This window comes from Octodon degus, unplaced genomic scaffold (genome assembly GCF_000260255.1).
Source record: "Octodon degus isolate 3935 unplaced genomic scaffold, OctDeg1.0 scaffold00003, whole genome shotgun sequence".
NCBI classification, from domain to species: domain Eukaryota; kingdom Metazoa; phylum Chordata; class Mammalia; order Rodentia; family Octodontidae; genus Octodon; species Octodon degus.
Genome location: NW_004524579.1, coordinates 26,368,607 through 26,390,040, shown reverse-complemented (window position 1 = coordinate 26,390,040; position 21,434 = coordinate 26,368,607). Strand labels below are relative to the sequence as shown.

Genomic DNA, 21,434 nt, shown 5'->3' with positions numbered 1-21,434 from the left:
AACAATTTCTGACATTGCCAGTGAAGCGGAAGACCCAATACTATAATGGAGTAGTGGACTCTATTAGAATATTTTGCTGAGTTAACACACCTATAATATTCAAATAACGGAACTAGACAAGAGAAGGGGATACAGATGAATGTTAATTTTGTATTTGTGTATTTAAAATGGTTAGGATAGATACATAACTACATTCTCTTAATGAAAAGAGGGATTTGTTGTAATAGTGTTTGTAAATAGGATATCATGTCCACATCTTGTTAAGCAATTAAGCACTAGGAAGAATGTATGCAATATGTTAATTATTGAAACTTTCCTACCAATTTGGTTTGAAACTGTCTCATTGCTATTTGTTTCTCAATAAAATTATGGGAAAAACAAAACAAAACAAAACAATATCTCAATTTTTTTTTTTTTTTGGTTCGGAACCGGGGATTGAACTCATGCCCTCGCGTTTGCCAGGAACGTGCTTATTCCACTGAGCCATCTCCTTTGCCCCTACAAAATAAAATCTGATGTGTGATGTGAGATCCTGTACACCTTGTAGACCCTGTCCTAAATTTGTAAAAAAAAAAAAAAAAAACCTGTGGAATTACAGATGTTGTACAAGAACCTTAGGACTTATTGATGTCATTGGAGAGTGAGCATAGTAAAGTGATAAAGAACAGGAACTCTGGAAATAGATGCATGGGCTCACATCCTGACCTTGCTCTTTATCTTTGAGACTTTAACCAAATTACTTATGACCCCTCAGCTTTAGTTTTCCTCTTTAGTTGAGCTCCTACCTCTTTGGATTGTTATGAGAATGAAAAAGATTGTTAATTGTAATTCACTTAGTTTCTGACATATAGACTAGCAGTAAAGAAATGCAAATTGATTAAATAAAAGTGCCAGTATGAATAGTTTCCTCTGCCACAGATTCTCCTGTAGTTTCAAAGCTTCTTGTATATGAGTGACTCCACTTTAGTGCTTAACTGTATTGTGTTGTAGTGATTTATTGGTATATTGTCTTTCCCACTAGAATTTGAGTTCATTAGTGATGGAGACCTGATTTTATGCATTTTTGTGTTTTTAGCAGCTATTCTAACATCTAAGCATTAGAAGCATTTGAAGTCCGTGGATATTGTGGAATTGATGTTTGGGTATGTGAGATAACATGAACCAAGAATGCTGATAATATTGATAGAAATTTGAATAGTTTTGGAGTGATTCTTTATTTTGGAAGCTAATGATAAAATTTATTTTAAGGTTTAATTGCCTAGTTTCACTGCTGTGAAAAACTGAAACTACTGGTGAGGGTGATGGCTTAGTCTAGACCTACGGGTTTGTTTTCGTTCTTTTGGGCTGTAGGCTGCTGCCACAAACATGCTCTGCCAGATCTTCACTTAGGCCAAGAAGCATCCCAGCTTGATCCCCTTTTCCTGTTTATTGGAGCAGGAGGTACTGGAGCAGCACTGTATTTGACACATCTGGCATTGTTCAATCCAGATGTCAGGTGGGACAGGAAGAATAATTCAGAACCCTGGAACAAACTGGGCCCCAATGATCAATACAAGTTCTTCACTGTGAATATGGATTACAGCAAACTGAAGAAAGAAGGTCCCGACTTTTAAGTGAAATGTTTCACTATAAAGCTGCTTAAAATGAAGGTCTTTCAGAAGTCATCCACACAATTTTCCATTGAACCAGGAAATGCTTCTCGTTTAAATGCATGAAATCATGTTTATTTATTGGAGTTTATTACACAGATTAATCTCTGAAACTTAAAAAAAAAAAACCAAAAAACTGAAACTAAATAATGGTCAAAGTGTATAATAAATATTGTGAAATAGAAAATGCTCAAATTGGAAAGGGGTCTGGGGTGGGGTGGGAGAAACAAAGAGTAGAGGAAAAAATGAAAACAAAGCTTTGGTAAATAAGCAGGGCAAGAGAAGTTGAAGGGAAGGGAGGGAAATGAGAAGAGTCATATGTATACACATATGACTTCCGTATGATAAAAATTATCGTGTATGTCAAAAATGTATTAGTAAAATTAATTAAAAATGTAAAAAAATATTATTTTAAGTTTAATATAATAGCAAGATATAAAATTGAAATGCCTCACCCGCTTCCCCTATTTTGAGACAGGATTTTGCTGCATACTTCACTCTGGCCTAAAACTTGCATGAAGCCCAGGCAGCCTTGTGATCCTCCTGTCTCCACCTCATGTGTACTGAGGTTACAGGTACTACCATAAAACTCATTCCCACAGGGGCTGGGGAGTTGGCTCATTAGAATAAGCACTTGCCTGGCATGCACAAGGGCCTGAGTTCAACCCCTGTATCTGAAAAAAAGAAAACAAACAAACAAAGAAACCTGATTCCCTAATGAGATAATTGGTCTTGTAGTCCTGTAAACATTTGTATGTTTGTTGAAACTAGTGGGATCTTATTCTTGTTTTGTCTTTTGTTTCTTTATTCTTATTTGAGTTATTTAGGATATTTTTATATATTCATACATTTATGATCTGCATTCTTTACATTGCCTACAAGGTATTTCATTTTATAGTTATTCCACAATGTAACTAACCCCCAAGTGATGATCATTTAGGTTATTTTGTGTATTTGTTGTTATAAGCAGTGATATGATTAACATCTGAATGCAGAACTTGTCAGCTTGTATGGATTTACCTGTAAGATAAATTTTTGAAAATAAAATTGTTATAAAGGCCATGTGCACTTGAAATTTTGATATTGCCAGATGTCTACACTGAATGTGAGAATGTCGGTTTAGTTTTACCCTTATACTGTTACCAGTTTTTTTGTTTGTTTTTTTGGCGGAACCAGGGTTTGAACTCAGGCCCTTGCACTTGCCAGGGAAGCACGTATTCCACTGAGCCATTTCCCCAGCCCCTGTTATTAGTTTTTCTAAACCTTTATTAGCCTGATAGGGCAAAAATGATACTTTATTGTTCTAATTTGCAGATTTTATTCCTATTTAGTCTGAAGATCTTTTCGTGTATTCATTAGCTGTGGGCCTCTGGCTATTTCTGTAAAGATTGTTTTCTTTTGAGTAATTTCTGTCTAGGTGTGTGTTAGAGATTAATTATGGATGAGAAAGAAAGAAAATGCCTAATTCTGGCTCTCAGAAATAATCTACCTGGGAGATGTATTATATATATCACAGAAAGGCAGCATTTCAAGGCCATTTTTTCTGTAGTGGGAGCTTTGGGGGAATAATGAACTGATGGAGGAAACTGGTTTTAGGAGGCATAATGTAGTCAGTTTTGCATGTGTTAAAGATTTTTATTTTATTTTATTTTTTATGTGTTTGGTACAGGGTCTCACTGTGCAGCTTGGACTTGTAGTGATTCTCCTGTTTTCAGCCTCTGCAGTGCTGGGATTACAGGCATGCAGCACCATACCTGGAGTTCACGGCCGGTTCAGTGCACCCAGTGCACAGTATATGGTGCTGGGGATCAAACCCAGTCCCTGCACTTGCCTAAGTGGCCACTTATTCTGCTGAGCTATCTTATGATCCGCCCCTCCCCTGTTTTTTTGAGACACAGTTTCACTGTTTCAGGCTGGCCTGGACCTCATGGTAATTCTCCTGCCTCAGCTTTCCAAGTGCTGGGATTGTAGGTGTGTGCCACCATAAGATTAAGTTCTTTACTACAACACATTCAATAAAAAATAGGTCTTATTGTGGTTTAGATCTAAAATGTCCCTCACAATCCCTCACGTGTGATTGGGTCATGTAGTGCTATATTCATAAATGGATCAGTGTGCTCATGAGTTCATATGTAGCTGAATGTGCTACTAGGAGATGGAGCCTGGTCAGAAAAGGTGAGTCAGTGGGGACATGTGTGTAAGGATGTATTCTTGTCCCTAGCTCCTCCTTTCTCCCTGAGCTTCCCGGATGTCATGAGGTGAGTAGCTGTTCTCTGTTGTGCTCATCTACCATGATTTTTCTGCTGTGGAGCCAACTAACTTGAACTGAATCTCCTAAAACAATAAGCCAAATTAAACTCTCCTCCTTCAAGTTGTGGATGTCAAGTGTTTTGTCCTAATGACAGTAAATCTGACTGATACAGGTCCTTTGAATGGTTTACTATCGCCTTACTTTTTATGTTGGTGAAACAAAATATGGAACATCCAACATTAAAGGAGGAAAGGCTTATGCAGCTCATGGTTTACAGAGATTTAAGTTCATAGTTGGCTTCTCCAAGGCAGCATGGCATAGCAGAGGGGTATCGGAGAAATAGTCTATGACAAAGCAGAGCAGGCAGAAGCAGCAAACAGCAAGCTACCCTTTTGCTTTTATATTTTATCTAGCCTACCAGCCCTTAGGATGGGTAGTACTTATACCCTTAATTCTCACATTGCATCGTGAATCAATCCAAGCATCACATGCCTTGCTTTCTTTATTTTGATACTGGAGATCAAACTTGGGACTCTGTGCTTGCCAGGCAGGCGCTTAAGTCACTAAGCTATCTCTCTGGCCCAGCACACACCCTAAATCCAGCCACCTCCAAAAAGCCCTGCCTATGACTGTATGAGACCTTGTGGGGGAGAATATCTGGATACAAGCCATCACACCTATTATTACAAGCTTCAGCAGTTGCATACTTCTGATTTCTAGTGTAGACTATGTAAGGTACATTTTTATCAACATAAAGTTGATTATATCTATATAAGGCTATAGACATATTGGTAGAATTGCCCTGGTCAGGGGTTGGGGTTAGAATGGAAAGGTTTCAGAGTAGTATCATGGAAAGCCATTAGTGAAGTCAGGAAATAAGATTAATCACTGACTAGTTTAAAGAAATATGAACTTCCTTTTAAACTTTGCCTTCAGTGGGGATGGGTAGCAGATGGAATTTTCTGGCCAGTACGACTGTGGTCCACCTCTTTGCTTGGCTAACCTTGTTCTTCCTGGGAATTCCAGTTCCCCTGATATTATTTTCACTCTTCTTTACCAGTTGTACCTTTCTGCTGCTGCTGGGGAAGGGATGACTCCCTGGTGTGACCTCGCCAACCCTCAGTTGGACCTGGGACCTAGCCTTTTCCTGGTCTTTCTGCCTCTGCAGAAGTTTCTGTCCTTATGCTTTGTGATGCTTTCTTGAAGACTCTTGTGTCTGCTTTGTGATGCTATTTCCTTATTTAAAAAAAATGTATTTAGTATAGGGTCTACAGGGTCTTACTACACAGATCGGATTTGTAGTGATCCTCCTGTTTTCAGCCTCTCAAGTGCTGGGATTATAGGTGCGTGCCACCATGCCCAGTCTACTGTTTCACATTTTAGGACACCTTTATCTGTCTTCTATTTTGTGGGCATTCCTCATAGAGTCTTGTCTCCTGTGATTTTTTCCTCCCAGTACTGAGAGACAAACCCAGAGCCTTATATATACTATGTATGTGCATTACCATTGTGCTACATCTCTAGCCTTTTAAAATTTTATTTTTTCTTAAAAAAATATTTTAAGGTCCAGCCAAATAGCTCAGTGGATTAAAGTGCCTGCAAACAGGCACAGGGGCCACGGGTTTGCTCCCCAGGCCTGCTGCACCAGCCCCACCCCCAGGGCACGCTGAGACGGCAGTTGAGACTGGGCATGGTGGCGTGTGACTGTAATTCCAGCTCTTGGGAGGCTGTTGACAGGTGGATCACTATGAGTCTGATCTAGTAGTGAGACCCTGAACACCCTGTAGATCCTTCCCTAAAATACAAAAAAGTAAAAAAATAAAAAAAAAATATTTTAAGATGCTGTGTTATTCAATTGTCTTGGCGATCCTTCTGCTTTAGCCTGAGTAGCTAGGATTACAGGAATTTGGCACAATGCCCAGCCCCTGTGAATTTTTGAGCATGACTTTGTAATCACTGACTAGCTAAAAATATCATTTACATTATTTCTAGAGTTTAGTGAAAAAAGGTGGGGAGAAGAGTATGCTCAGTAGGCTGTCTGAGTTTTCCATGTGTTCTGTCCTATCTCTCCTGATAAAGGTTTCATTAATATTGGCCTAGACAGATTTCACAATTGTGTTGGTGTAAGCAGTTTGTTTGATTCAATACTTTGTGGAGTGTCCTATCAATTTTGAAAATAAAGTTTATTTCATATAAATAAATAAAAAGTAGTCAAAGTATAGCCTCATTCACAGTAAGAGAAATGAAAACTGTATTAAAGAGCTTTCCCCCCTGCCTTATTGTTGATAAAGAGTGGTGGCTGTGGAGTGGAGAAGTGAGCATTGCTGGTGGCAATGCAAGTTGATTCAATAAGAGTAAAAGCAGGGCCTGGGGAGATGGCTCAGTGGAATAAATGCTTCCCAGGCAAGCACAAGGGCCTGAGTTCAATCCCTGGTTCCACACACAAAAAAAAAAAGGAAAAAAAAGTAAAAGCTACTAAGCATTTTCTATCAAAATTAGGAATGTACCTCCCCTTTGAACAAGCAATTCTTTTTCTCAGGATTTATCACACCTGTATTGTTATATCTGTGTGAAGCACCATACATATTTATGTAAGTAGCTGTGTAAGATAGAAGTACTGGAAAAAGGAATGTAATAGCAAATTTCTGAGCTACCATCCCTGCCTGCCTGCCTGCCTGCCTGCCTCTCTCTCTCCCTCCCTCCCTCCCTCCCTTCTTTCTTTTCTTCCTTCCTTTGGTGCAAGGTCTCCACTACACAGCTTGGACTCACAGTGATCCTCCTGTGTCAGCCTCCCCAGCACTGGGATTACAGGTGTGGGCCACCACACCCATTTCAGTGTGCTGGCATGGCTCAGGGGGCCTTTGCAGCTTGTGGTACTGGGAATCATACCCGGGTCCTTGTGCTTGCCAGGCAGGCGCTTAAACTGCTGAGTTCTCTCCCCAAACCCTGTCAGGGATCTTTTATTGTTCTCTTTTTGAAACTTTCACTGAGGCATATTCAGAGATCGTAGATATTATTAGACAAAAGTATTTGAAAGATTTGGGGAAGAAGGAGATAGCAGTAACTGTAAGTAGGTTGAAGAAGACAAAATATAATGTTCCTCAAAATTAATAGAGTTTGTATAGAGTTCCCAAAAGATTCAAATACATAATCTAGCTTTGATTGAACAAGCCAGTTCTTTTATTTATTTATTTATTTATTTATTTATTTATTTATTTATTTTTTGCTGAATCAGGGATTGAACTCAGGCTCTTGTGCTTGCCAGGCAAGTGCTTATTGTACTGAGCCATCTCCTCGGCCCCGCCAGTTCAGTTTTGAACGGATCTGAAAAAGAAATTTATTGAGAGAAATTAGTAGAAGTGAAAGAGCATTTGAAGACATTAAGTAACCAGAATGTGAGATCCTAATATGGCATTATGATAAGGTGATTGACTATGTAAAAATAGAACAGTGGTGTGAAAGAATGTGTTTGTCTGATTTGTTGGCATCATTCTGGGATATATATGTATATATTAGATTTTTAGGTTAGACTTTTTAATTTATTTAAAATAATTTTTATTTTGAAATAATTATCAACTGTAAAAACTACAAAAATAGTGTGCAGAGTGTCCCGGTATGTGACCTTAGCTGGGTCACCTGTGCTTTCTTCCATGTATCCTCATTGGAATTAGTAGATTAGCCACAAGTATACAAGGAGCCACGACCCTTGCGGTCCCACGAGTAGCAGAAATCGAGGGGATACTCACCGCTACAGTGCTCACCGGCCTACCCATGGCAGCAGGTGTGAACAGGAGAGAGCGGGGCCTCGCCTGACATCCTCATACTAGAGCCTGAGAGTTGGGGGCTCGGAGCTGCACAGGGCCCGGCAGACCCTTGGAAGCTGGTTTTTTTTTTTTTTTTTTTTTTTTGCGGAACCAGGGATTGAACTCAGGTCCTTGCACTCACTTGCCAGGGAAGCACTTATTCCACTGAGCCATCTCCCCAGCCCCAAGCTGGGGATTTTGCAAGGCACTCCTCTGCTTTCCTAGTTCTAAATCTGTCGCAGCCTCATTAAACAAACTTGGGACTGATAAGGTAGGTAAAATCTGGACAAGTCCTTGGGGATAAACCCAAAGTTGGGCCAGCAGAGGTTGACAACTGAACTCCTTCTTTTCTGGTGGCCCTGTTTTCAGCCTTTGTTTAGTCACCCTCTCCTGACACTCATCTGCTGCCACCTGGGCCTAGAGCAGTGAAAACAGGACAACACTAGAGACACGGGAGCTCTTCAACTCATGTGGGTGTTTAGGAGGGCTGCTTGTGTGTTGGGCTTCCCCATGCGCTCACCAGGCTGCCATCTGCCACATTTCTCCTGTATGGGTCAACTCTGCATAGGAACCAGATCAGCCAGATAGAAATTTGAATAGAGCCTTTTATTTTCTGAGCTCAGGTCCGTAAGCCATGTCTCATGCAGGAGAAGGCTGATCGGCCCTGAACGTAGGTAGCAGGGGGGTATTTATAACAGAAATCATATCCAGTTTGGTAAGCAAATTTGTTATCTAGCACAGAACAACAGAAACTACATTCATTTGACACAGCTGCAAACTGTTTATAACTAAAAGGTTTTTTACAGCTTAGTGATAAGTGCATATTTTTATAAGATACATCTTAAGCTGACTACCTTACAGGAGATGGTTGGGGAAGGAGTTTGTGTAGCTTACTGCCTTGACAAGAAACAGTTTTTTATTGTTGAACAGCCTTGAGCCGAAAGGAATACATTTCTGAGAGTAGAAAATAAGAAGCACAAAGGGTTTTTATGATTTTTTACAGTTAAGGCGCAAAACTCTGTTAACTCTTTACATCTCCCCTGGAGGGAGAAAACTTCCCTAGCACCCCCTTGCCATACTTTTGCAGGGTCTACATCCTCCCCCAACAGGCTGAGGACAGCCAGGCTTACGCGGGACTGTTCTGCCTTGCAGAATTATTTTATAGGGAAGGAGCTGCCAAACCGAGCTGGCCAAGCCAGGCCAATTTGAAGCTTAGGTGTGGGCCAGAGGTGGCACAGGGATTGTTTCTTTTTCAGCAATAAAGCATGCATTACAGAGGGAGGGACACTGGGAACCCCAGAATAAGAGGAAGAAGGACTTTAGATGTGATCTTACCCAAGGCTGGAGGTCACCAAGAAGAAAACATCTGGATGTGAGGTGACTTAATTAAGTTCATTGTTTTTTAATCCACTCCAATAATCTGTTTTAATGAATAATTTTAGACCATTGATGTTTAAGGTGATTGTTGGTATAGCTGAATTAATAGTCATATTTGTTACTGTTTTTTATTTATAACCCTTTTTATTTTTTGCTTTGCATTGTTTTTCTGCCTTTTATATTTTTTCCTTTTTTTTTTTTTTTTTTTTTTGGCAGAACTGGGGATTGAACTCAAGCCCTTGCGCTTGCCAGGCAAGTGCTTATTTTACTGAGCTATTTCCCTGGATCCCTTATGTTATTTTCTTTTTCTTTTTTGGTACTGGAGATCAAACTCAGGACCTTGCACTTGCCAGACAAGTGCTTATGACACTGAGCTATCTCTCTGCCTCCTTTTTCTCTCTTTAGCGTATCAATTATACCTTTAGTTTTGCTTCCCCTTCCCCACCACTGGTTCCTCTGAGTTTGCGATGTATATGTATTTACAAATAATCCAAGTCCACTTTCAGGTAATACTATATTGCTTTGTAGTAGGGCATGTACTTTATAATAACAAAGCATTGTATTACTAATTCCTTCTGCCTCTTACATCATTGCTATCATTCATTCACTTAGGCATAAACTGTGATCTCTAAATGAGTTTTTTGCCTTAAAGAAGGGAGTTTTTAAAGAAACAGTGCATGTAATTGTGCCCTTGTCCGGTTACTGAGCATCAGTAGTTCTTTCCCTTTATCCCGTTGTCTGGATGTACCCATTTGCTTATTCATTCACTTTTCAAAGGACATTTGGCTTGTTTTCAGTTTGGTTATTCGAAATAAAGCAGTTATGAGCACTTGTACATTTTTAGTTGTTAACTTTTCTTTTCTCTAGAGTTCTAGGCCAGGAGGGCAAGTACTATATATCTCTAAATTTATAAGAAGCTTGGAGTCATTTTTAATAATTGCTGTATCATTTTAAGTTTCTACCAGCTATCAATGAGAGATCCAATTTCTTTATATCCTCAGTTTAAAGTGCTGTTATAATAGATGTGTAATGATATGTTACTGTGTTTTCATTTTTAGTTCCCTAATGACTAATGATTTTGGAACTGTTTCATGTGTTTATTTTTTGTTCATATATCTTTGATGCTTTGTTAAAGTCATTTGTACATTTTTGAATTGGACTTTTACTGTTGAGCTTAGAGAGTTGATATATTCTATAATAAGGCCTTTAAAATATGTGATTTTCAGATATTTTTCTTGTAATTTGTGGCTTGTCTTAACAAGGTCTTTCATAAAAAGCCAAATAATGTAAAACCCAATAATATATCAACTTTTTAAAAATAGATTATGCCTTTCCATTCTAAAAACTCTAACTGTAGGTACTAGAGGCTTATTCCTATGCTTTCTTCTGAAAGTTTTAAAATTTATGTTTTACATTTATCTCTGTGGTACATTTTGAGTTAACATTTCACATAGCATCATAAGATCTGAGGGTTAAGTCAATGTGCTGTCCTTCATCCTGTTATTATTATTATTATTATTTTTTTTTTTGGCAGAACCAGGGATTGGACTCAGACCCTTGCACTTGCCAGGGAAGTGCTTATTCTACTTAGCCATCTCCCTGGCCCTCACCCTATTATTGACCACATATTCTAGTACCATTTGTTTAAAACAGCATTTGTCCATCTACTATTGAATTGTGTTTGCATCATTTACAAAAATCAGTTGGCTGCATTTCCATGGGTTTATTTTCAGAGTTTTCTATTTGGTATGTCTGTCACTACTGAAGGGTTGAATTTAATTTCTTTTTTCTGACGAACCACTAACTGTGGCTTGTTTGTAAACTTATAGAGTGGTGGGAATTTTAAATTTGTATTTTGGGATATAGCAATTGTAATGTATATGTATGACATTAAACTATATCAGTCATAGTTGTTTATTTTTTTCAGTACTAGGGATTGAACTCAGGACCTAGAGCTTGCCAGGTAGGTGCTTATGCCACTGAGTTATCTCCCCAGCCCTAAACATAGTCTTTTGAAAAACATTATTAGTTATGTGCCTCAATAAAGATTCTTATTTTTGTTACTGCTTTCCTTACAGTGGTGATATCCTGTTTTGTGTATGATAAAAATTTATTTATTTCCATAATTTTATTGAGAAATAGCAATGAGACAGTTTCAAACCAAATTGGTAGGACAGTTTCTCAATAAGTAACACATTGCATACATTCTTCCTAGTGGTTAATTGCTGTATGATAAAAATTTAAATCAGAGTAGGAAGTCTGGTGTTGGAGGAGTTTAGTAGTTCTTTTGAGACAGGTTCTTTTTGTATGCAATTCAGACTGGCCCTGAATGTGCAGAGATGCTTGTGTTTCAGTCTGGTAAATGTTGGGGTTACAGGTGTGCGCCACCACCTGTATATGGCATATAGACAAAGTTTTCTTTAAAGAAATCAAATAATATGACAGGCTTCAAAAAAATTGCACTACCTCCCTTCCTCTTTGGGAGTCTTCTTCTCCACAGGGAAAGTCACTTTCAAATTTATCATCTATTGTCCTTATTGTTTTAACTTCTTATTTATTCAATCTATACATTTAAAAAAATTAGTAATTTAGATATTTTCTTTGACTTCCTACCTGTTATGGAAGATGAAAATGAGACACTTTTAGATTACTCCCACTTTTTCTATAATCTTTGCAATTTAGTTACCTCTGAATTTTTGGTTAAATTTTTATTTACTGTTTATACGGTAGTGCTTAGTTCAATGTAAATATTGATTATTGTTGAATTGAGTCTTATTACATGACCTTTGTTGAACAATTTTTGATTTTCCTAAAGTACCTAGTCTATTTATTTTTTGAGTAGTGGTGGTGGTACTAGGGAATGAACCCAGTTTTTTTGTATATATAAATAAATATTGTTTTATTTATTTTATATTTTAGAAATCAGCCTTTATGTGACATTTCAAGCATTTATAAACCTTTAAGATATTTTTTCAAAGAATAGTATTAACCACTTTTAAAAAAAAATTTTGTGTATTTGGCACAGGGTCTTGCTATGCAGCTCAGACGTAGTGATCCTCCTGATTTTGCCTCCCCAGCACTGGAATTACAGGCCTGGTCTCAGCGGCTGGCTCAGGGCTAGCTGGCAGGGCATGCAATACCAGGGGTTTTGGTGCTTGCCAGGCAGATGCTTAGACCTCAGAACTCTCTCTGGCTGCTTTATTTTTTCATTTTGAGCCAGTGTCTCTAAGTTGCTTTGTTGCCCAGGCTGGGCTAGAACTTTTGATTCTCTTCCTTCTATCTGTCAGTGTGTAGGGATTGATTACAGGCCTGTGCCACCATGCCCAGCTAACGTATGTAAGTCTTTAAAAATTCAATTTGCTGTGTTTCCTAGGTGACTTTTTTTTTTTTTTTATCAATTCCAGATTTCCCTAGAATATTGTAATACTCCACATAATGAAGTCAGACAGATCAAGTGACCTATTAGTTCTAGTTTTTCTTCCTGAGGTCCTGGAAGCTCATTCAGCTGCGACACAGCTGTGGTTCTGTGGCTTCACTTCATCACTGCCCTCTGTTGAATACATGTTTCCTGAATTTTGTCTTCCTTTTTCTTGCCTTTTTTCATATGGAGAGAGTACATCTTCCATAGCTTCCTGAAGATGGAGTGCCTGGGAGGTGTCTTGAATCTTGGCAAGTCAGAAGATGCCTTTCTTCTGTCTATATACTTGGTAAATTGGCTAACTCTGGATTTCTGGTGGTGTTTTCCTTGTAAATTTTAATGCCATTGCTTGCCTGTCATCTAGCTTCCAGTACTGCCTCTAAAAGTTGAGAAACCAATCTTTTCTTTTTAAAAATAAACACAACAGTTGGAAACAGAGTTATATATAACAAAAAACCATGTAAGTACTGTTTATTTCAACAAATGTAAATTTTACTTTTTATACTTGATTTTTCTGTTTTTTTTTTTTTTTTTTCTTGCTGTCTATACCTCTCTGCAGTGCTGGCGATCGAATCCATTGCTTTGTAAATGCTAGTCTGGCTCCCTGTTCCTTGAAGTATTTACTGATACTCCTGTCCCTCTCTCTGACCTTTTTTTTTTTTTTTTTTAAGATTTCAGTTGTACTTTATTTCTTCAATAGGCCATATTTTAATGGATACCCAGCGCTTTTACTTGGCATCAGTTATGTTCATTTAGAAATAATTTAGCTGTATCGTATCAGCTGGTATGATTACTGATCTCTGCATTCCTTGGTGGGGACTCTGCCAACAGGGGAAAGGTTCCATTCTATCCAATTTGTGTTGCTGTGTAGTTCCATGCAGCAATATAGAACATGGCTCCACCAACTAATACAGCATTACCATATTTGTCATGGAGCTCAGGTGTACATTTCTGGTGGCTCTGCCTTGTTACCATTTGTGGAATGCTTCGAACTGGAAAACAACCTAATGCATTTTTGGCCAAGGGAAACATCGTGGAGTTGAAGTTGAAACTGTAGTTATTGCAGCTGCTGGCTTGGTGCAGATTACTTCCAGATACCCTTACAAAGAGTCCTGAAAAACTCTGACCTTTCTGATATTAGAATTTGCTTGTTTTCCCCATGTGTTTTACTATTATGTTAGATATTAGTATATTCATAAATATGTCTGTAAACTGTTTGCATGTTTTACAGTGTTTCTCCCTTCCCCCCCTTCTCATCCCTTTCCTTCCCCTCCCCTCCCTTCTTTTCGCTTCTTGGGGCCCCTGTCCCCATGATTAGGGACTGAGGCATTGGGCTGAGGTGCCGGTAATGAGGAGCAGAGCAGTGTTTTTCACTCTGGTCCAACAACCTAGCTGTGCATGTATACTGGGGGAAGCCTGTGTCCTCTGATAAGCAATTCATTTCACTTCTGAAGAGAACATAGAAATTCCAACTAGTACTTTCATGAAATGAAGAGGGGCATAAGTAAAGTCCCTAATAAAAGTAAAGTCATTATTAAGTAAAGTCAAAAGTTAGTCGCTAATAAAAAATTTCATCTGACTCGAGCTTTGTCTTGCCACTGAGCCCACATTGTTTTTTTTTCTTTGTGAAAATAGTGTAATTATTATCCATCTTGTTACCATTTTCTTGTTCTGCCTCAAGTGTGAGTTGAGGAAGGCAGTGTAACTGGACCATGTAGTAGGAAATACATTTTCTTCCTTCCCCTGCTGTACCACCCCCCTTCTCCAGAGGTGAGGCTAGCAGCAATTTCTTTGGACTCCCTCAGACCTAGTACAAGGTTATTTAAGCTATAGCCCATGTCGTCTTTCAAAACCAAATATAAATGGTAAGTTAAGTAAAACGTGTCTTGTATATGTAGGCACATATACAGCTACTTTACTGTCTTTAATGGCTGAAAAGTAACTACAGAATATATTTAGTGAGCTTTCTACTGGTGAACAGTTTTTTTCTTAATAGCCAAAATTACTCAGTCATTCCTTCAGCATACTGTTTGGGAAATGTTTGTTACCTGCTAGTTTGAGATATGGGGGGTAGAAAGATAAATTAAGATAGCACCTGTCATCAAAAATAAGATTGACACATGCCAGCCCTGCCCCCGGGGCACGCTGAGCCGATGATTGAGAGAGTGGTGGTGCATGTCTGTAATCCCAGTGCTTGAGAGGCTGAAAACAGGAGAATCACTACGAGTCTGATCTACATAGTGAGATCCTATAGACCCTGTCCTAAATACATAATAATAATAATAATAATAATAAAAATAAAAAGAGTCAAGGATCAAGAAAAGATGCATGTCAGTGAATACCATGGGTGTACAACAAGGGAGGAGAGTGACATTAGAGGTGACTCCTTTGGACCTGATAGCACCAGCAGCATGGAGTTCAGGACAGTTCCTGTCCCCTCTCTTCCTGTGTGCACAGAGCTTATGGCAACTTCTCTGCACATTCACCCCCCTGTGTCTCTGGCCTTATCATCTCTGTTGTATGTGAGCCCCTTTTTCAGACTCTTTGTTAGTAAGCTATCTTTATTATGTTTTTTGTGAGATTATCTTGGGCGAAGGTGTGCTCATCCTAAAATCTGTGGTTGAAGTATACTGAGATTTATTTTTGGAGCTGTGTAGTGGTACCCTGTATCAAATACATTGAAAATAAAGAGATTTATTTTTATGTAGCCAAGATAAACTTTAACTCCATTTTTTTCCTTGTAATGTTGTATTTGGTATCTAAAATACTTATAAATAAAGGAAGATGTAATTTCCTTTATTTTTTTAAAATTTTATTTATTTATTTGTGTGTGTGTGTGGCGGGCTGGCTGACATGTGGTGCTGGGGGATTGAACTATGGTCCCTGTGCTTTGCTAAGCTTGTTCTAAGTAGGTGCTTTAGACCACTGAGCCATCTCACCAGCCCCTGTAATTTCCTTTATTAAGTTTATAGTTTTTAAATAAATAGGCAAAAGAATGGTGACTATTTTGAACAAATCTGAATTTTTTTCTCTTTTTTTTAATAGGTGGTCCTGTGGAAATGCAGGTATAAAGACAAGCTATCTTGTTGCACCAGAAGATGGGGTCAAATAGCAGCAGGATCAATGATCTTCCTAAAAATGAGTATTTAAAAAAGTTATCAGGCACAGAATCTATCTCTGAGAATGACCCATTCTGGAATCAGCTTCTGTCATTTTCCTTCCCTGCACCAACTAGCAGGTAAGAGATTGCCTAAACATAAAAGGCTGAATGAATTGTGTGTGTTATGTTGCTTTTTAAAGCATATTTTTAGTAACAGTAATCTATTTGTGTCTGTCGTGCATCAGTAGAAAATCCAAAAGTTATGAAAAAAGGAAATAAAAATTTTTTTTTTTCTGTTCCACCACCTCCCTTCTTCAGAGATGAAGACTGATTGGAGTTTCTTCAGACGTTGTACAAGGTTATTTAAGCTGTACCCCATGTAGTTTTAAAAAAAAAATTTATTTTATTTTATTATTATTTTTTCATTGTCCCAAATTTATTGACATTACAGCATAGTAAAAAGATTCAAACAGCTCCATGTGGTGTTTTGAAATTCATCCCAGCGGTAGGCTATGTGACCTGCAGGTTGGAGAGGCTGCGAAGTCCAAAAGCTTCAGCATTTCTTTAGTGTCAGGATCTACTTCAATGATTTCCTGATCCAATGCATCTCAGGGACGTAATTATCTCTCCTTTCTCTCGCCTCCTCCTGCAACTTGATGGAAATACCCTGCACAGGGCCCCTGTGTATCCGCTTCATCAGATGTGTGACATAGCCTGCTATCTTGTTGCGGAGCTTCTTGCTGGGGATGATGGCGATTTCCTCACACACGCGCTTGTTGGTGTGGAAGTCGTTTCCCAGGCGCGTATAGTACTTCTCAATGATGACGCGGGCTGCCTTCTTCACTGTCTTGGTACTAACGCGGCCCATGTTGGCGGGTCCCAAGGAAAGAGCCAAAAAATTTTAAATATAAATGAGTAAAGTAAAAATGTGTTGTGTGTATGTAAGCATATATGCAACTGCAATGGCTGAAGAATAACTATAGAATCTATTTAATCAATTTTCTATGGATGGACTGTTCCAGTCTTTTGTTGTAGTAGATAATGCTATATACGTTATTTCTCATGCATAGAATTCTAGCATTTTGCGACTAGAATTTCTCTCTAATATAAATTCCTTGAAGTGAGATAGGTGTGGTGGCTTATACCTGTGATTCCAGTCAAGAGGCAGAGGCAGGAGGTTGCAAATTTGAAGCCAGGCTAGGCAACTTAGTGAGATCCTATCTTTAAAAAAACAAAAAACAAAAACGCATAGGGATGTATCTCAGTGGTAGAATGCTTGTGTAGCTTTGGGCTCCATCCCCACAGCACAGAGAAAACAATGAAAACTTGAAGTAGAATTCCTGGATCAAAATATGTGTGGATTAGATCTGTAATTTTGGTAGTTATGTCAGATTGCTCTGTGGAAGTTTTATTCTCCTACCAGCCATATATGAGAGGGTCTGTTTCTCCACATCTTTATTAATTTAGTGTACTTTTTAATTTTTTTGATAGGGTCTTGCTATATATAGTTCAGGTCTTGAACTTACAACAGTCTTCTGCTTGGGCCTCCTGAGTGCTGGGATTGTAGAGGTATACCACCATGCCTGTCCTGGATGTACTTTTTTTTTTTTTTTTTTTTTTTAATGTATTTAGTATAGGGTCTACAGGGTCTCACTACACAGATCAGACTCATAGTGATCCTCCTGTTTTCAGCCCCCCAAGTGCTGGGATTACAAGCACATGCCACCATGCCCAATCTCAGTTGCCTCTCAGCATGCCCTGGGGGAGGGGGTGGGGGATCTAACCCTGTTCCCTGCTAATCTGCTAAACTATCTGGCCAGTCCCACTTTTTGACTTTTGACCATTGCCATTTTTTGTTTGTTTGTTTTGTTTTTTGTTTGTCTTGATACAGGGTCTTGCTATGTTGTTCAAGCTGGCTTGAACTCACTATGTAGCCCAAGTGGGCCTGGAACTCATGGAAATCCACCTTCCTCAGTTTCCTAAGTGCTAGGATAAGAGGCATGTACCATCATGCCCTGCAAAAGTTGAACATTTTAATTAATTAATTTTGTACCAGGAATCAAAATCAGGAATTCATACTTGCCAGGCAGCTAGCTGGCACATGCCAACTGAGCTAAATCCCCACCCCTCAACCTTTTAAAATATAGCAATAGGAACAATGAGCCATTTTTGTCTTTTTTAACCTCTAACTTTGCTATACTTATGCCATTACTTTGTAGAATGGTTTTCTGGTTTGTTTTGTTATTGCTTTTTCTCATATATCTTTTGGTATTCTTACATGTTTATTCTGACTTACCCTAGTTTACAGCGAAAGGTATAAAGGAATCTTAGTATGAAATGTTATGAATATTTTGCTGAGTTTACACACCTATAGTAGTCAAATAACGGAACTTAACAAAAAAAGGGGATACAGATGAATGTCCATTTTGTATCTGTGTATTCAAAGTGGTTAGGATAGATATATAGTTACATTCTCTTAATGAATAGAGTGATTTGTTCTAATGGTGTTTGTAAATAGGCTATCATGTCCGCATCTTGTACAGCAATTAACCACTAGGAAGAATGTATGCAGTGTGTTAATTATTGAAACTGTCCTACCAATTTGATTTGAAACTATCTCATTGCTATTTGTTTCTCAATAAAATTATGGAAAAAAATCCTCTAAAAAATTAAATTAAAAAAAATGTTATGAAGTGAACAACCTGCACATTATAGGTATGTGGGGTAATGCTCTTAGTTCATCTGTGAGATGATTATTTTGGTGGCACAGCCTTTTTACTTCATTTTCTTTAAAAAAGTTTTTTTTTTTTTAATTATTTTTTTGGTACAGGGTCTTGCTATGCAGCTCAAATTCATAGTCATCCTTCTGTCTCAGCCTCCTAGTGCTGGGATTACAGTCCCCAGTTTCGGTGGCTAGCATGGCATGCTCAGGGCAGCATGGCATGAGGTACGGGGATCTAACTCGGGGCACTTAGGCTGCTGAGCTGTCTCCCCAGCCTCTGTCACTTCATTTTCTATTTGAGAAAGTGATCCTTTATTAGTGAGGAGCTCTGCTCTTCGGTGATGGTGATGGCATATGATGTTGAGATTAAGTAGGTTTTGGAGCTAGCAGACTCAGGAACTGGAATTGCCTTGTTTATTAATTATTCAGGGCTAACATGAATCTCTGTAGGGAAGATTCTGAATTTAGATTGTTCATTCTTCGAATTCTTTGGATCCATAATGCTATCTTCAAATATATCCTATTTCTGTAGCCAAAAAATTGATGTCAAGTTTTAGAAACACTAATAAGGCCCTTAGGACTAAGCTAATCCTTCTATAGTATTAGCTATTAAGCATTAAAGTAATAAGATTTTGTTGTGTTACCAGGCATGGTGGCAAAATATTTCTTATTATTCAGTAGTTTTATTTTTTACTTTATTAATGTTAATTATGAAGCAAAGGTCAGAAATCAAGTATAACTAAAGAGTAAACTTTAAGTAACATGCTATTTATTTTTTGTGATAAAATATTTAACTATTCATGTAACTGACTTTTTATATATTTCTAAAATAATGGTAGCAAAACTGTAAATCAATGTGTGCTTATTTTTTTAGTTTGTAGATATCTGAATAGCTCACGAGGATAGGTGCATGTGAACATATATGTATGTTATGCTTATCATTAAGAACTGAAAGACTAATTGAACTTTCAATGTGTGTAGATCTTCTTTGTTTTTCAGGTTATAATTGTGAGGTAGAAGATACCATTTGCCCTCTAAGGCTTTATGTTATTTCTTTTTTTTTTTTTTTTTATATCGGGAGTCAAACTCAGGTGCTATGCTACTAAGCTATATCCCCGACCCTTATAATCTCATTTGTAAGCCAACAGTTGACCCTGGTGATGTGTGATAAAGGCTGTTATGGAAGTGTATTGGGAAGCATGTACATACCAGGAATGTCTCACTCAAGTTGGAGTGTGCAGCAGTTTAGGCCAGAGACTTCCTAGAAGTAACATTGATTTGTTTATTTCATTTATGTTTTCAAAGGTAACTAATTCCTATGGTTTGAATCTCAGAACATAGTAAAGTGTGTTTGATGAAAGGTCTCCTTCCCACCCCTGCCCCAGCCACCCAATTATTCCTTTTAGAGGTAATCAAAGATGATCTTTGAGCTGAGATCTGAGCTGGGACAAGGGGGCTGGGAACAGGAGGAGACTGGCCCATGTAGAAGGAATAGTATGAGCAAGACTTGGTGTTGAGGAAGAACTTGCCAAGTTTTTGGAACTGAAGAGGAGTGGTGAGGGGAGAAGTTTGGAAGATTTGAGAGTTCTTACAAAAATATTAAGAGTTAGGAGGATTACTTTTTAAGTAGGATGAAAAATAGGAAAATAAAGTCTGGGGCCTCTTTAGTATTACCTGATGAAGATATGAATTCCTACTGTTTTTTGAGATAGCCTAGATCCCTATAAAAACTGATATACACAGCTAACAATGTTATATAAAATTATGTATTTTAAAAGTTCTTAAGTGGGTATGGTGGTCCATGTCTATAATCTCACCATTTGGGAGGCTGAGGCAGGATTGCCATGAGTTTGAGGCTAGCTTCAGCTACATAATTGTGTTCAAGGCCTACCTGAATTACGTAGTATGATCCTGTCTCACAAAACAAAACAAAGCAAAACAAAACAAAACGTTTTTGTCTTAAATTTATGTTCTATTGTTTAAAGAGTATCAAAGGAAATTATTAATTAGGTAGAGTCATTGTATTGCTTCTGTTCCTGGTAAATAAAATGCCACTGGCTAATAAAGGCCAAATGTCACCTGCCCAAACTTCAAGTGTCATGGGGTGGAGGAGACAGCTCAGTAGAATAAGCGCTTGCCTGGCAAGTAGAAGGGCCTGAGTTTAATCGCTGGTTCGGGGGGGGGGGGGGGCGAGATTCAAACTTCAAGTGTCAGATTTAGAAGAGCCACTACACTGAGCTTCTGTGTTTTGCTTTTGATTTCTGCAGTGCAGCTGTGTTCACTGTGGCTGCATAAGTGTGTACTCCTGCTTATAATTGTTTTGCTTGGTGTGTGCTCGGCAGAATTATGTAGAAAGCAGACTAAGGGGTTTGGTATTTTATTCTGAGACAGAATTAATCATCAAACTTGTAATCTTCTTGCCTCAGCCTTCCTAGTAGCTGGGATTATAGGCACATGTTACCACTTTTGGCCCAAATAGATATTTGATTTTTTTTTTTTTTTTGAGTCAGGGTTTTGCCTTGTCATTCAGGCTGGCCTTGAACTCATGGCAATCTTCCTGCCTCAGGTTCTTGAGTCCTGAGATTTCAAGTGTGTGCTACCACTCCTGGTCATTTGCTATTTGATTTGACCATTAGAATTTAATGAGCTTAAAATTCTAGATTGCAGAGTTGAGTAATGTATCAATAGCTTGTACATTTGTAAAGGGAATTGCTTTATCTCAAGGCATAGTGGTTTGGGTGAGAATGGCTTCAGAGCGGTATGGTAGGAGAGCAAAGAAATTTGCAGCCAGCTTGCCCCTTGCCTTGCAACTCTGCCACTGAGTAGCTGTGTGACCCCAAAGCCACAGAATCTCATTTGAGCCTGTTGTTTCTTCATTAAAATTGAAATAATAATTTCTATCCTGTAGATTTGTAGGAGCAGTAAACACCACAATGCGGGAAAGTTTCTGATATTCCTCTTTTTCAAGGAGTTAATACCCAGTAGTTTGAAAAGAGAGCAAAAGGTCTGTCTTAAGAATGTAAAATATGGGGCTGGTGAGATGGCTCAGTGGTCTAAAGCACCTACTTAGAACAAGCTTAGCAAAGCACAGGGACCGCGGTTCAATCCCCCAGC

General features: G+C 38.4%; 1 protein-coding gene and 2 pseudogenes across 3 annotated transcripts in view; 2 read left to right on the top strand and 1 right to left on the bottom strand.

The window, feature by feature from the left end:
* The window catches only part of Dym (dymeclin), a 543,161-nt gene that overhangs the window by 36,155 nt on the left and 485,572 nt on the right, over window positions 1-21,434 (top strand). For 2 of the 3 annotated variants that reach the window (XM_004623641.3, XM_023714739.1), the window contains exon 2: window positions 15,544-15,736. In XM_004623641.3, coding sequence (XP_004623698.1) covers window positions 15,597-15,736 — 140 coding nt within the window. In that variant the 5' untranslated portion in view covers window positions 15,544-15,596. Of the gene's footprint in view, window positions 1-3,884; window positions 3,908-15,543; window positions 15,737-21,434 lie in introns of those variants that run through there. The other variant, XM_023714738.1, reaches the window with a different exon arrangement.
* Window positions 1,345-1,734, top strand: LOC101576129 (annotated as a pseudogene).
* Window positions 16,064-16,484, bottom strand: LOC101573765 (annotated as a pseudogene).